This window comes from Martes martes (assembly GCF_963455335.1).
Source record: "Martes martes genome assembly, chromosome: 4".
NCBI lineage: Eukaryota > Metazoa > Chordata > Mammalia > Carnivora > Mustelidae > Martes > Martes martes.
The window spans coordinates 142089056-142102106 of NC_137891.1; the positions used below are offsets into that span (position 1 = coordinate 142089056).

Below are 13051 nucleotides of genomic sequence, written 5' to 3' on the forward strand. Positions count from 1 at the left end.
GACCCCTGTTCGTTATCACCCTAGACTGCTTCCTTAATGTTTTAAAGCCTTTAAAACATTTTTTTTTCCTGCAAATCTGTTCAGAGTTCCCTAATTTTAGCTTCATCAAACTTAATACAACAAAATACCTTCAAAAATACAGCATACCTGTAACGTCCATTTACAATGGTTTTTCAGTAGACCTATACTTCTCAAGCATAGGAATATGCTATACCATTGAGAGAAAAAAAAATAACTGTATTTAAATACTTACAAAAAAAAAAGGAAACAGGAAAGTTTTAAACTTAAATCCAGTTCCCAAAAGGGGGAGGGGCGGGAAAGAAAGAAAAGCAATTCTATGAACGCTGCCTTTATAATGGACAATCAGAAATTTCACTAGGCTAATTTGACAGAAATTTTTCCTCATTTAAACAACATTACAAAAGTCCTGCATTATAAAATAGGGTAGAATAAATCAGTGTAATCAATAAAACTATACAACAATACAAATTACATATCTTCTGAGTGGGCAGTTTATTCTCTCTCTTTGCAGTCATGACTACAACATGCTCACTAAAAACAACTAAAACTGCCCAAACTATTGCTTAGTTTGTTTTGTTTTAAAAAAAGGGTGCAATTTTATTGTATATACAACCAATTTACTGGTAATACCTTGGCTTATCGCAAGGTTCTGACAAAATGTTTGTCTAGGCTTTTTTCCCTTCACTGTGAAGCACTGAAAGCTGCTATTTTTTTTGTGTTTTTTTTTGTTTTTGTTTTTTTTACTTTTTCTTTTTTTTAGTGCACATATGTCATAATAAAGTAATGCCCAGCTAAGTGCTATAGGGGAAGGCAAAGTATGCTGGCTGGCTATAGGAAGTGACACCATATACTGACAATCACACCATACAACAGCGCCAAACGACTATTCAACCACTTATCAGACACATATGAAAATCCAAAATGTTTTATTTTATTTTTTTTTCCTTAAATAGAGATAACCAGTAAACAATTTTCAGAACTTGGAAGTTTAAAAACGTGCATATAAAAATGGGCATTATATACTTTTTATTGAATGTGGATTGACTGCAGTCTGCTAAGAAAAATGGGGTGTGGGAGCTGAAGAAAAAGGAAGTTGTCTTTTTTTTTTTAAGGCTTGCTTGTGAAAGGAACAGTTGTAAAAACAAAATTGCTTGAAGCAGGGTCAGCTTAGTGCTTCACAGTTTGACTGCTTCTCTAAGAGGAGCCCTTCCTGCGCACGTGCATTCAAAAATCACAAAAAAAGTACAAAGACAAACACCTAAAACACACTGCGTCAAGTGCAGCACCGACTTTGGTCAAATAAAAAAAATAAAAGAAAAATTAATAATCGCTAAGCTTTTCTACACGATATAAGCAGGTATTGCATATTTTCATATATCTGGGGGGGGGAATAAAGGAAGACTCCAAATAAATTGTAAAATGCAGCAACATCCAAAATACTGATATTCTAAGCCATCTACAGATCTCAGAATAGCACTGCCACTGACCACAGAGGACAATAAAGACTACTCCTATCTGCGGAACAACTAACTCTCTATTTAGTTCTAGATGTTGAAACTGACGATGGCTGACATAAAAGTCACATTTACAAAAAGTGTCTCCAAATGCTTGACTAGGGAAAAACCCCTTTCAATAGAGGAGCATGTGCAACAATTCCACAAATAATCGCTATCCAGGGCAAGGCACATTGATATGGAATTTTTGTTTTCGTGCAAATTAAGGAAAAAAAACAAAACAAAACAACATTGTTTCGGGGGGAAAGATGAGGAGCAAAGTGTCTTCCCAAGAATTTCAGTTACTTGATTGTATAGGACAGTAGTAGAACCCTTCTGAAGGGCTGAAAAACATAGTTTAAAGGCAAGTGCCTAGAGTAGGGATTACAATATTGTGTCTTAATGCACTCTACTTTATCCTACATTAACTATATAAAAATTAGTTACTAACACTAGAACATGCAGAGACTTTCTCTGATCAGCAGGGCTTGCCAACCAGAACGTATATATATGTATAGTATAGGAAACCTTCTTGAAGTTGCATGGGAAGCAAAGGGGTGCTTCGCTGTCTGGTAGAAAAATCACTTGCACTTTTTTTTGTTATTTTTTTTGTTTGTTTTTTTTTTTTTTGTGTGTGTGTGTGTGTGTATTTTTTTTTTTTTTTTTTTACATAAGCTACAGGACATTTGGGGGTGCAAACTTTTTTTTTTTTCCCTAACAGGTACCCTTGATCTGAATGGGCACCCACCAGCATTTGTGTCAGTATTGGTTTATTATTATTATTGTTATTTTTTTTCCCCATAGCCCAGTTCAGGGGCGCAAAGGTCTTGAAAAGTTCTGGACAATCTCTGGTACAATGAAGTGTCTGATAACTGATAAATCCTATGTTGCTGGATACATGTAAAAATTTTCAGAATTGGCATAATCCATTATAGTGACTTCTAGCTTATAAAATTAACAGATACCATGATTTCATTTTAGTTATGTGCTTTGATAACAGAAAATAATTAATTAGCATTTAATGTAGTTAACATATCGTGGTAAAAGCACCATTAGATTTGTTTTTTTGTTTTTTTTTTAAATTTTCCTTCAGTTTTTAAAGGGATACAAGTTTAACAATAAAAAACATAAAAAGCAAAAATAGCTCCCCTTTTTCTTGCAAGGCTGTTTTTTACCCCGATAATTTAGAGTCCCGGGGTGGAAGGACTTGAAAAACAAAAATAGAATTTTCAACAATCTCTATCTTACAAAGATATTTAGCTATCCAATGAAATTGCACTTTACTCATTTCAAAATTCGATTGTTTTGATTGATTCCTGTCAGTTTCTGTCAAAACAGACCATCTTCCCCATTTCCATGTGAATTTGTGTGTCATTGTTGAAATTGTTGAAAAAAATGTTTTTTTTTTTTTTAAATGTAAGTGCAGCATTTCACAACTTTTAAAAAACTGAATAGTAGTAGTAGTAGTTTGTCATTTCGGAATTGTTCTGCAACGTGAGTGGATTCACTGTCCTTGTGGGCCATGTTATATATTTAACTGCTGACTGCTGAACCAAACCAAACTAAAAGAAAAAATAAAAAAGGAACATAACTGCATTTTCTTTTTCCAATATGTTACAGAAAAACATTGCCCTTTGACTGTCCCATAAGTTATATATTGCAGATCTCAGCTACTACAAAAGATTTAGTTCTCCATGTGCCTCCTGATGACTCAAGGAGGCTCACACCTGTGTGGGTAAATTCATGAAATACTGTGAAACAGCCAGGCTCCGTAAGGAAAGTGTGTTACAACGGGAAGTCAGTGAGCAAGGGTAGACCTCCACTAGCCACGTCACCTAATGCTCACGCTACCACGGAAAACACTCCAAATGTTACAAAGCCCAACCATTTCCAGCACCATATGAGAAAATTACAACAGTCCCTAAAGTATTTTAAAAAAAAAATCCCAAAAGGTTATGGCCTTTGCTGTTTGACCATAATGCTCGCTGTTTCCATGTACAAGTTGATTTGATTCTCCCCTTCCACTGACAGTGAAGTTGTAACCGCGCTGGGTTGAGGACGCGTCCATGTTACAGTGTTGAGAAGGGGTCAGGTGGTCTGTCTGGTGGATGGTGGGACGCTGCGACTTTTATCCCAGGTACCAGGACTGGAAGACAAAAGGAAAAGAGCGATTAGGGGTACAATTTGGAAAGTGACATATTTTAGAAGTCACTCTTCCAACTGTGAAATTGGGATCTATATTAGGAATGAAGTGGGGGAGGGGAGAGGGTTTTCTGGGACTGGAAGAGAGGAGTGATAGACAGTAGTAAATCCTGAGTCACTGAAGCTGATCTTAATCCTCCGGAGTTGAAGCTCAGTGCCTTCATTCGGATTTGCCAACATTCTGAGTGTCTCAGAAATGAAGTATTTACGTCTACTTGAAATACGCATATGGGTTTCGCAGTCGGGCGGGGCAGCTGTAGGAGGGTGAGAAGCTTGATCATCCTGTCACTGAGTCCTCAGTGTCTAGCACAGTGCCTGAGAAGTTTAGTGAAACTTCTTCAGGCATACACCCATTATTTGCAGTATCTTCCCAGTTGAGGAAAGAAGATAGAACAAGGACGGACTCTGGACAGGTTTGAGTAGAAGGTTCTCCACAAAGAAGTGTTGAATGAATGGACAAAGGGTGAGCAAAGAGGCTTCCTGTGCTGATCAATGTCTACTTGGAGGATTTTCACATCTCCTTTTCCATGAGACGGAGGCACTGAAGACAGTGTTGTGACATTCTTTGAACGGGCGCAGATGATCAACCGTGATATAAAAATAAGTGGAGGTGAAGTATGAAAAAGTGCTGCACGCAGAGTCCTGGGTGACTTGAGCAAGTCACAGCACCTCTTTGATACCCAGTTTCCTTTATGTGTGCCTGAAGTGGATTTCATGAGGTAAAATGCTCCTTTCGGTTCAATATTTGTAAGATAATTTTTCACAAATGACATAGAAGAATCCAATGGGATTAAGATTTCACCCTACTGGCTGCCATGATGTCCAAAGGACAAAAATGAGGCCATTGCATAGTCCTTATTCTTGCTTTTGCTCATTTAGTGCTTACTGAGAGCCTTCCATATGCCTGCTGGGCCCAGTTACGAGTCTCCTTTTCCTTTCAAAAATCCTTAGGGATTGGCTTTGGACAACAGTCTGGTGATACATCACTTTATGGGCCAGCACTGCTTTCTCTGTTAGCTAAACAAAGTGACCACTTATGGTCTAATCTCAGAGTCGGTTTCTCAAGTGAAACGGGGAAGTGTTTGGCTTTCACCAACTTTTCCCTAGAGATATCCTGCCAAATTCACCACATTCATCATCATTCACAGAAAAATCGTCAACTTCCAGCAAAAGTGAATGTTTCTGAAATCTCTGAGTTGGCAGTGTCAGAAAGGGGCACCTTCCAGTGGATTCAGTCAGACGAAGGCTCATCGGTGCCTAAGAAATTCAATTAGCTAAAGGATGGCCTCTGATCCCAGGGGTGAATGGCAAAATGATAGCTACGTGGATACCTACCAGGTATGAAATTTCCTGGTCACACAAGCTACCTTTGATTTCCAGAGGACTTGAAAAACCCAAGCCTAACCCGAAAAACTACTCATCCTGTGTACTTTTAGATGTTCTTCTTTGACCACATGCTCTGGGGAACACAATAAAGCCTCTTGTGTCCCGAAAGGAAATCATCCTGGCAAAGACACACGGCCTAAATCTAACTGGACAAAAGGAAGAAGACGGGAAAGAGAGGAGAGGGGAGGCAAGGCCCGAACTGTATTTCCAGGAGGCCTCTCTCTCCTCACAGCTGAGGGATCCAGGCGCGCCTCAGCCGCGGTCTCTCACTCACAAAACAGTCTCCAAGTTTGGGTGCGGAGAATAATGCTTACAGGATTTCTGTTCTCACACTTTCTAAGTCAGTTGTGAAATTCCAGCCTTCTTCAATCTGACGCTGCATAGTAGCTCTTGAAGCAAACACCGGGGACCCAGGGAGACGGCAGGGGGAGCAGTTTTCCATACCACAGTTTCTGGACACAACCTCAGCGCACTACAAAAATCTGCAGTGGCTCTGCACTTCTCTTAAAAAGCAAAGCAAAAAAAAAAAAAAAAAAAAAAAGTTTCTTCACACATCTTACTATTCAGTGTGTGCCTTGCCGACAAGGTTACCCCAGAGCAGCTCTGTAATCCTTCACTGAAATAGGCTTTATTGATTGCTCTGGTCTATTGTTCTCTTTTCAAGTCCCCCAAGTTCAAGTTCATCCTGGTGTTACATCATGTCTGGTTGCTAAGAGCAACCAGACAGACCCAGACGTGACTATCATTAGCAAGAAACCCTCCGCTCTCCTCCCACCAACCTTCCAGTGGCTCTGACGTAGCAGGCCCACTGCAAACACATTGAAGTATTTATTCTGCCTAATTTATGACCTACACAGCAAGCAAGACCCCCACTCCAAAAACCAACACTGTTGTATATTTAATTAATCTGTCTTTCTCTGGCACTTGGGAAAGTTAGACAAAGGACTAATTATTGTGTTTCACTCTCCACACTTTTCTTTGGGGGGGGGGGTGAGTATTTGCATGGGAAAGAAAACTACAAGGCCTAGCATTGCGCCCCCCCCCCCTTTTCTTTTTGCCCTATTGACATTTCATGAAATACTTTAGCTGCTTAAGGGAATTAGAAAAAAAATGCGATGTGAATGTTACTCCTTCTGAGTTGGTATTCAGTAACACAAATCAACTCATGACATGTTTAAATTTAAATGCTAACCACACACTCTCAGAGTTACTTTAAAGGTTAGTTTTTAATCAATAGAAGTTGCTGACTCCGGGTTTTTGAGCTGCGCACTGCAGCTCTTGGGCTTTTGTCTACCGTTAGAGCTTTCAAACTTTTTTTTTCCTTGAGATGATTTTAGCAATGATTTTCAGACACAGAAGGCTATTGTGCTCTGACCAGCAACATGTCAATAGAGAAGCGAGTTGCCCTGTGGTGTGGTGTCAATATGACTCCTGAAGGCATGGGTTGGGGGTCTTTAATAACCCGTGAAAAAAACTTAATTAACCCTTTCAGGCCCAAACCAAAACCTATTCTTAAACTTTTTCACTCCTGTAATTTGACCATTAGTACTTATTTCAACATCACACTAATCTTCATGACAATTAACCCAGCTACTTGACCAAGGCTTTCCCCAGAATGGGAAATCAATCGGTTAGGGGAAACCATACAAGGAATTTGTTTTTTGTTTTTTGCGGTTTTTTGGAGGTGGGGGGATGTGGTTTCTTTGATGAAATCATTTATTTGCTGAGATGGCAGATAAACAGTCAGAATAATAATAATCAAAAACTCATCCATTTCACTGCATTATCTTCTCACAATCAGTGTGTAGCTGAAGATGCTCCTAATTTCTTTATGATGAATGCGAGAGTTACACATGTAATATGCCTCTCGATTTCTAGAAACTTACATGAAGTACTAGTAACATCAAATGGACAAGACAGTGTTTGGGAAAGCCCACTTTTCTCTTGTGATGTTTAAAGCCCACTTTTCTCTTGTGATGTTTTCTTAGAAAATCTATTAAGCAAGCAGTGCTAGTTTCAAAACGTCACTTGAAGAATGACTCTGAACATTTTTTTTTCCTTGGGTCATACAAGAGAAATATAAAAATACTCCTGAGGTTGTTAAATTGTTGGGGTTGAGTAGCAAATTACCGGGAAAATGGTGCCATACTAAACAAAATTCATTTATGGAGAGTCAAAAAATTGTCTTCAGACATTTACTGACACAAGCTTACATTTCATATGGTTTCTGCCTTCATATTTTATAAACCCCTTAATCTAACCTACTGTATCCAGATGGACTACAAAGGAATCTCTGTCCCTTATCTGCAGAGAGTTCCAATATTACAATACAATATAGGACGATGTTATCTTGATACATTTACATTAAGGAAGTAAACACAGAGCTTTGATCTATTTTTTCCCTCAGAGACTTCCAGCTATCCTTGTTTCGGAGATCCATAAATCCACACTCCCACAGAGGCTCCAGTTCAGTAAAATTACTCTGTTACATTCACAGTTTCTACAGTTTGGGATGTGCTGGGGGGAGCGGAGTGGGGAGGTGGTAATTGTCCTCTCTCAGTGTTCAAGGTGAAACATCAAAAGAAACCTGCAGTCCAGGACCAGAGCTCAGCTTTCCTTTTCTCCAGTCAAATGAAGAAGTAATCTCATCAGGTTGGAAAGTGCTGACTAAGGATTTAATAAAGTGCCTGCAGATGTGGCGTCTCTAAGGTATTCAACTCATGTAATGCAAAACAGCTCCACACTGAATGTGCTTATAAAATTTCATTTAACCATTGCAGCGCGAAATTTTTTTTTGCACCGTTCTCTAAGGAGTTTTATCACACTTCCCGCCCCTTAATTTACAGCTCCATGAAAGTTCGAATCCCCTTCTGCTGGGATTCTGGAATCCTCACAGTAGTCAGGTTTTAGGAACCATAAACAATATCCATCAGGCTGCATCCTAAACAGGAAGGCTGGGATGGCAGCAGGCACCTCTGACAGTGCCAGGCTCTTTCCTTTCTAATGCCCCACAGAAAACAATTAGGAAACTTTTCCAAAATTTGGTCATGAGGTGGGCCCAAGACATGGTTGACGACGAAGACGGGACTCCTTCATCAACAACAAATGTTCTACTGTGAATAACAACTTTTTTTTTTTTTTTTAAAGGGTCTTTTATATACTCCTCTCACTAAGAGGGCAGGATGTATATTTGAACAACAAAAGGAAATGCAAGTCTGTTTGAGATAGCTATATTTTACTTTAACAAAAAAAAAAAGAGAGGGTGCAGGGGGTGGGGATGGGGAGGGTGGTACAGACTGAGACGCAGCAGTATCTGTTTTTCAGATTAAAAAGTTAAACAAAAGGCCTCAAGGGCAAAGTTGAACACTGCGGAAGGAGGCTGTTAATGTGGAATCCAGAACTGGGTGTGACGCTTCGCTTTCTTCTCCAGGCAAGGTGGGTTATTTAAGGACATTCGCACACATGAAACAGAGACGTGCAGATACTGGGAGGCCTCTGTCCCCACTGCCCCAGCAGGCCCAACTCTTCATCAGCCCTGAAGAGGACGCTATACACCAGGACTGCGTGAGCTGTGGCCGCCATTTTGACTCTTCTCTTGAGGAGACGCGGTCTCTACTGGGTCGCACTCTTCCAGTTCATTGTTTTTGGATTCCCGCTCTTGTTTGGATGAGCTAAAGCCCACTCTTGAGCCCAAATGAGTTGCCCTTGGCAAATCAGCCCAAAGCTTGGTAGCTCCCCCGCGCCCTTTCAATACAACAGAAATGGACAGGCCTTCCAGGTTTCTCACAGCAGTAGACACCATTCTGGAGCATTTCTTCACTCATTCTACAAGCACCAGGGGCCTAATGTGTGCTCAGTGCTATGTATGCTAGGCCCTGGGGATAGAATGGGCACGACAGACAGGTCCTGCCCTTAAGGAGCCATTGGGCAGAAAGATGGCACTGAACTGCAGCCTTCTATACCTTTCAAGATACCAGGTACCCTGTTGTCCTCACAGTAGGATCAACCTTTATTGACCTAATACTGACTGATGAGGCTGAGCATCTAATGTCCAAGGGACCCAGGACCAAGTCCTGCTTTTTCCCTTAACTAGTTGTGTGACTTGAAGTAAGCAGGTCTTTGTCCTCGGGCCCCTAGAGGACTGCCATGAGGACTGCTCTGCACGACAGGAGAGGAGAACAGGTTCTTATACACCGGTTTCTTCTGAGAAAGGTGGGCCGCTATCCACAGGTGTCAGTTACTGGTATTGCCAGCCACGGGCTTTGATCTCTGCCATCATTTTTCTTGTCTGATTTTGCTAATTAAAGAAAGCCTGTTTTCAATAATGCTAAACCAAGACTTGTTTATTGTACAGGAAACTATTAAAACATTAATGGGCCATGATTGGCCCCACTTACCTTTGTGGCCTTATCTTTTCACTGCTTGTACTCAACACTTGTGCTGTGTTAAACTTCTTCCAGATCCCCCAAAGCCAAATGCTTTCTCCCTGCTGGGCCTTGGCACGGGCGATCCCATTCTCCTTGGCTTTGCTAACACTTGCTAGTTCTTGTGTTCTCAGGTTAGCATCCCTTCTTCCAAGGGGTCTTTCTCCAGGCCTTTTGTCCTGGGGTTTACCTCTGTCACAGTCTCTGAACTGTAATTAACCTGTGTTTTCCCCAAGAAAATGGGTATCTTGTTGAATGTGGCATCCCCAGTGTCTTGCCCAGTGGCTGGGGCAGAGTAGGTACCTACTAAATACAGTTGAAGGAGGGAAGGAAGGGAGGAAGGGAGGGAGGGAGGGAGGGAGGGGCTGTCTCTGAGTTTCTTGAAGCCTGGTGTCAGTTACCCCAATAGGATATTTAGATGAATGACTTCTAGCATAGCTGTGCTACATCCACGTTCATGCCATGTGGCCACCCCCCCTCCCCCGCCATGACAGACACTTTCTTGAGAGACACACACAGGTCTCCACGAGCTGCCCCAGGCAGTTCTGATGGAAGAGCTGCTGCAGTGGGGCCAACTGTGGCCAACTGCATCAGTAGCACGTGCAATAGTTTTGTAACATGGACGGCTGCCTATTTACTACAAGCACAGAGGATTTGTCCAAACCACCGCTCCCTGGAGAGTGACCGGGCTGCTCCCGGCCAAGACCTCCATTTGGTTCAAACCTCAAGATGGGAAAACACTAATCTTTTTACCCAATAAGCCATCCAGCACCTCCAAACCTTGAGCGTACACACACAATCCAATTATTCCTACTGTAGTTCCAAAGTCTGAATCTTTCACCATCTTCTGACTTGCCCTAGTGTCTGCCTCCCCATCAAATACATTTTTCTCTTTTTTTTCTTTTTTGGTCTCCCTTTACATTTTCATCTGAGTAACCTTTTACCTCACGAAACTCTGGCCCGCTCAAGTTCGCTCTGCAGACTTCTAAGAGGGCTATGTGCATCCTGGTGGAGCTCGGGCCCCAGAGGCCGAGTTAGCAGAATCCCATCGTTTAACCAGTACACAGCATTCTGCACTAGTTAAGTCATCTTAGGCAAGTTAGTTAGCACTCCCGAGTCTTAGTATGAGGCTCCATGAAATGGAGATTAAAAACTTGATCAGTTTTTATGGAGCTTAGAGGAGCTAATGCCCGGGTAGAGGCAAGCACAGAAAACCAGAAGGCCCAGGTAAATGGACTCTCTAACTCTAACATGTGTACGGGTCCTACGGTCCACGTGAGACCCCAGGAGGACTGGTTCCCTTGGAAAGCCATCGCTCAACAAGGCGGCTCTCTCTTACTTAATGATATAATTTCTTAGTTAAAAGTAGCAGCTGCGTCAGTTCCATTCCCCCAGTTGCAAGAGAAAGTTCTTGAGAAAATAAAAATCTGTCTTTAATTGCGGTATTAAAATCAGAGCAGCGAAACCAACCACACAAAAGGAATTGGCTCAAGTTTATGAAAGGCATTTGGGCCCTTGCCTTGCAAGGCTAAACTGCATGCCTTGGAAGTTGGGGGTGAGCGGGGGAGGGGGGGAGAGGGGAGGCAGGGAGTGGGGGGGGGGTAGTCGTCAGGCAACCAAGTGGGACAGAAACAATCCTATTTTGGTTTTTGTTAGCGAACGGCATACTACATAGATCAGAGACTTCTTATAAAATACAAACCCCCACTGTACACAAAGCACAGGAAAATGTGAGGAAAAAAGGGAAAAACTAAAAGCAGCTTAGGGTGTGTTAACGCTGCTATTCTGTCAGCTTAAAGAGTATTTTATGCTTGATCAACAGCTCTTTTTTATTGTGCTTTTCTTTCATTCATTCAAGACATCAAAGCCGGGCACCACCAGCGTACCTGCCCTTCTGGAGCCGCTTGTGACGGGGTTCTAATGAAGCACGACTCTGGGAGCCGGAGACCCCCGTGGACACGGCAGTTCAAAGGGAATATTTCAACAATGATTACATTTTGTAAATCTTTTTATGAAAGAGACAGCTTATTTCCTGCTTTTTCATGAAAAATAGATTCTATCCATTAAAGTGAGCCCGCGCCACGGAAGCTGCTTGAGATCTGAGGTGCAGCGTGGAGATTAAGGGGACAACAGCCCCAATGAAATTGTCCAGAGTTCCTATCTGTTTGGCTAGGATGGCACTGCCGGATTTTCCGGGTGGAGCCTGGACCGTGCGCTGGACGGCTCTGCTCTAGCGGAAATGCGGTGACAATGGTGCTTCGAGCTTGATTTTCAGCCGAGGGGCCTGCTGTTTATTATTTGTTCCTTTTTATTCTTTTTGATTCCACGAAGTCCAAACCAAATATCGGAGGAAGGCATCAGGCCACCCCTTTTATGGCGCAGGGAAAAAAGATGAAAGATTTGAGTTACAGATTCATTAAATGCTGTTATTTTTAATGCCCCAAAATGGGACAGACCCTTTTTGCACGTGGGAAGTTAGCCATTAAAAAGCTGGCTCTGGTCTGAAGATACAATACCGTCTTTATTATTGGCTAATGTCTGCCCCAGGGGCAAAACTAAAGAAGGCAGGCTACCCTTTTGTAATTTTTGATTTCAGTATTAAGATAATCTTTCCTCGGGTCTTTCTTTTTTCTTTCTTTCTTTCCTTTTTTTTTTTTGGTGGTGGGGAGAGTTGAGTACAGTAGGAACGGAGGAGAATGATTTCCTAGGGAGCTATGAAATGAAAAAAAAAATGTATGTTTTCTGCACATCAGATTCCAACCGTAATTAAATGCCTGTTGTCTAACAAGTGCAGACAGTCACACTTGGGGCTGGCCCAATGGTGGCCCAGGGAGGTAACCTTTCTTGTTTAAAAAGAGAGGCGTGGGAGTGGAGGTCAGAGCTCAGCAGAGCGTGGCCACATTGTAATAATCATTCCACCCATTGCTTCTCTCCGGCTCCTACTCTTCCCCCCGGAGCTAAGAAGCCCTTCCCAAACACCACTCAGGTTCACAGCACATCTATCATGTAGATGTAGTGTTTGGATTGTACAGGTAGAGAAAGCCTGGAAAGTGCAAAAAAAGAACATTAAAGCGAAAAGTCCAGTTATTACAAAAAGTCTCCCAGAGACGTTCTGCAATACAATGACGGAGGATCTGGTAGTTTGCCAGAAATGAATTCCCAAACTAACCTTTTCAGCCAAAGAGCCCTTTAGGCACCGGATGGCATCTGCCACCTTTGGACCTTTCTACCGCAGCTGGCGCCGATTGGCACAGCCCAGAGCACAGGTCTTTGCTTCTGTCCCCTTTATTCACCCTCTGGTCACAGTCCGGGTTCCTTCCTCCTGTCCTTTTCAAGCCCCGTTTCCTGCCAGCTCCCCTTCCCCTCTAGCCAGTTTCTTTCTCTCCCTCTCCACCTGGGTTTGAGCCCCCTCTCCACCCCCCCCCCCCAGGATTTAGAGCAGACCCCTCCTCTCCCAAAGGCCACAGAACCAACAGCCCTTCCTCCTGCATTCACCGGATTAAGAAAGGAAGCACAGACCACACT

General features: G+C 42.3%; 1 protein-coding gene across 8 annotated transcripts in view; it reads right to left on the reverse strand.

Moving 5' to 3' along the window:
- Positions 1–2182: 2182 nt before the first annotated feature.
- The window catches only part of NFIA (nuclear factor I A), a gene marked incomplete at its 3' end in the record, with an annotated part of 358370 nt that continues 347501 nt past the window's right edge, over positions 2183–13051 (reverse strand). For all 8 annotated transcript variants that reach the window (XM_080801176.1, XM_080801173.1, XM_080801175.1 and 5 more), the window contains one exon: positions 2183–3660. In XM_080801176.1, coding sequence (XP_080657302.1) covers positions 3584–3660 — 77 coding nt within the window. The remainder of the gene's footprint in view (positions 3661–13051) is intronic.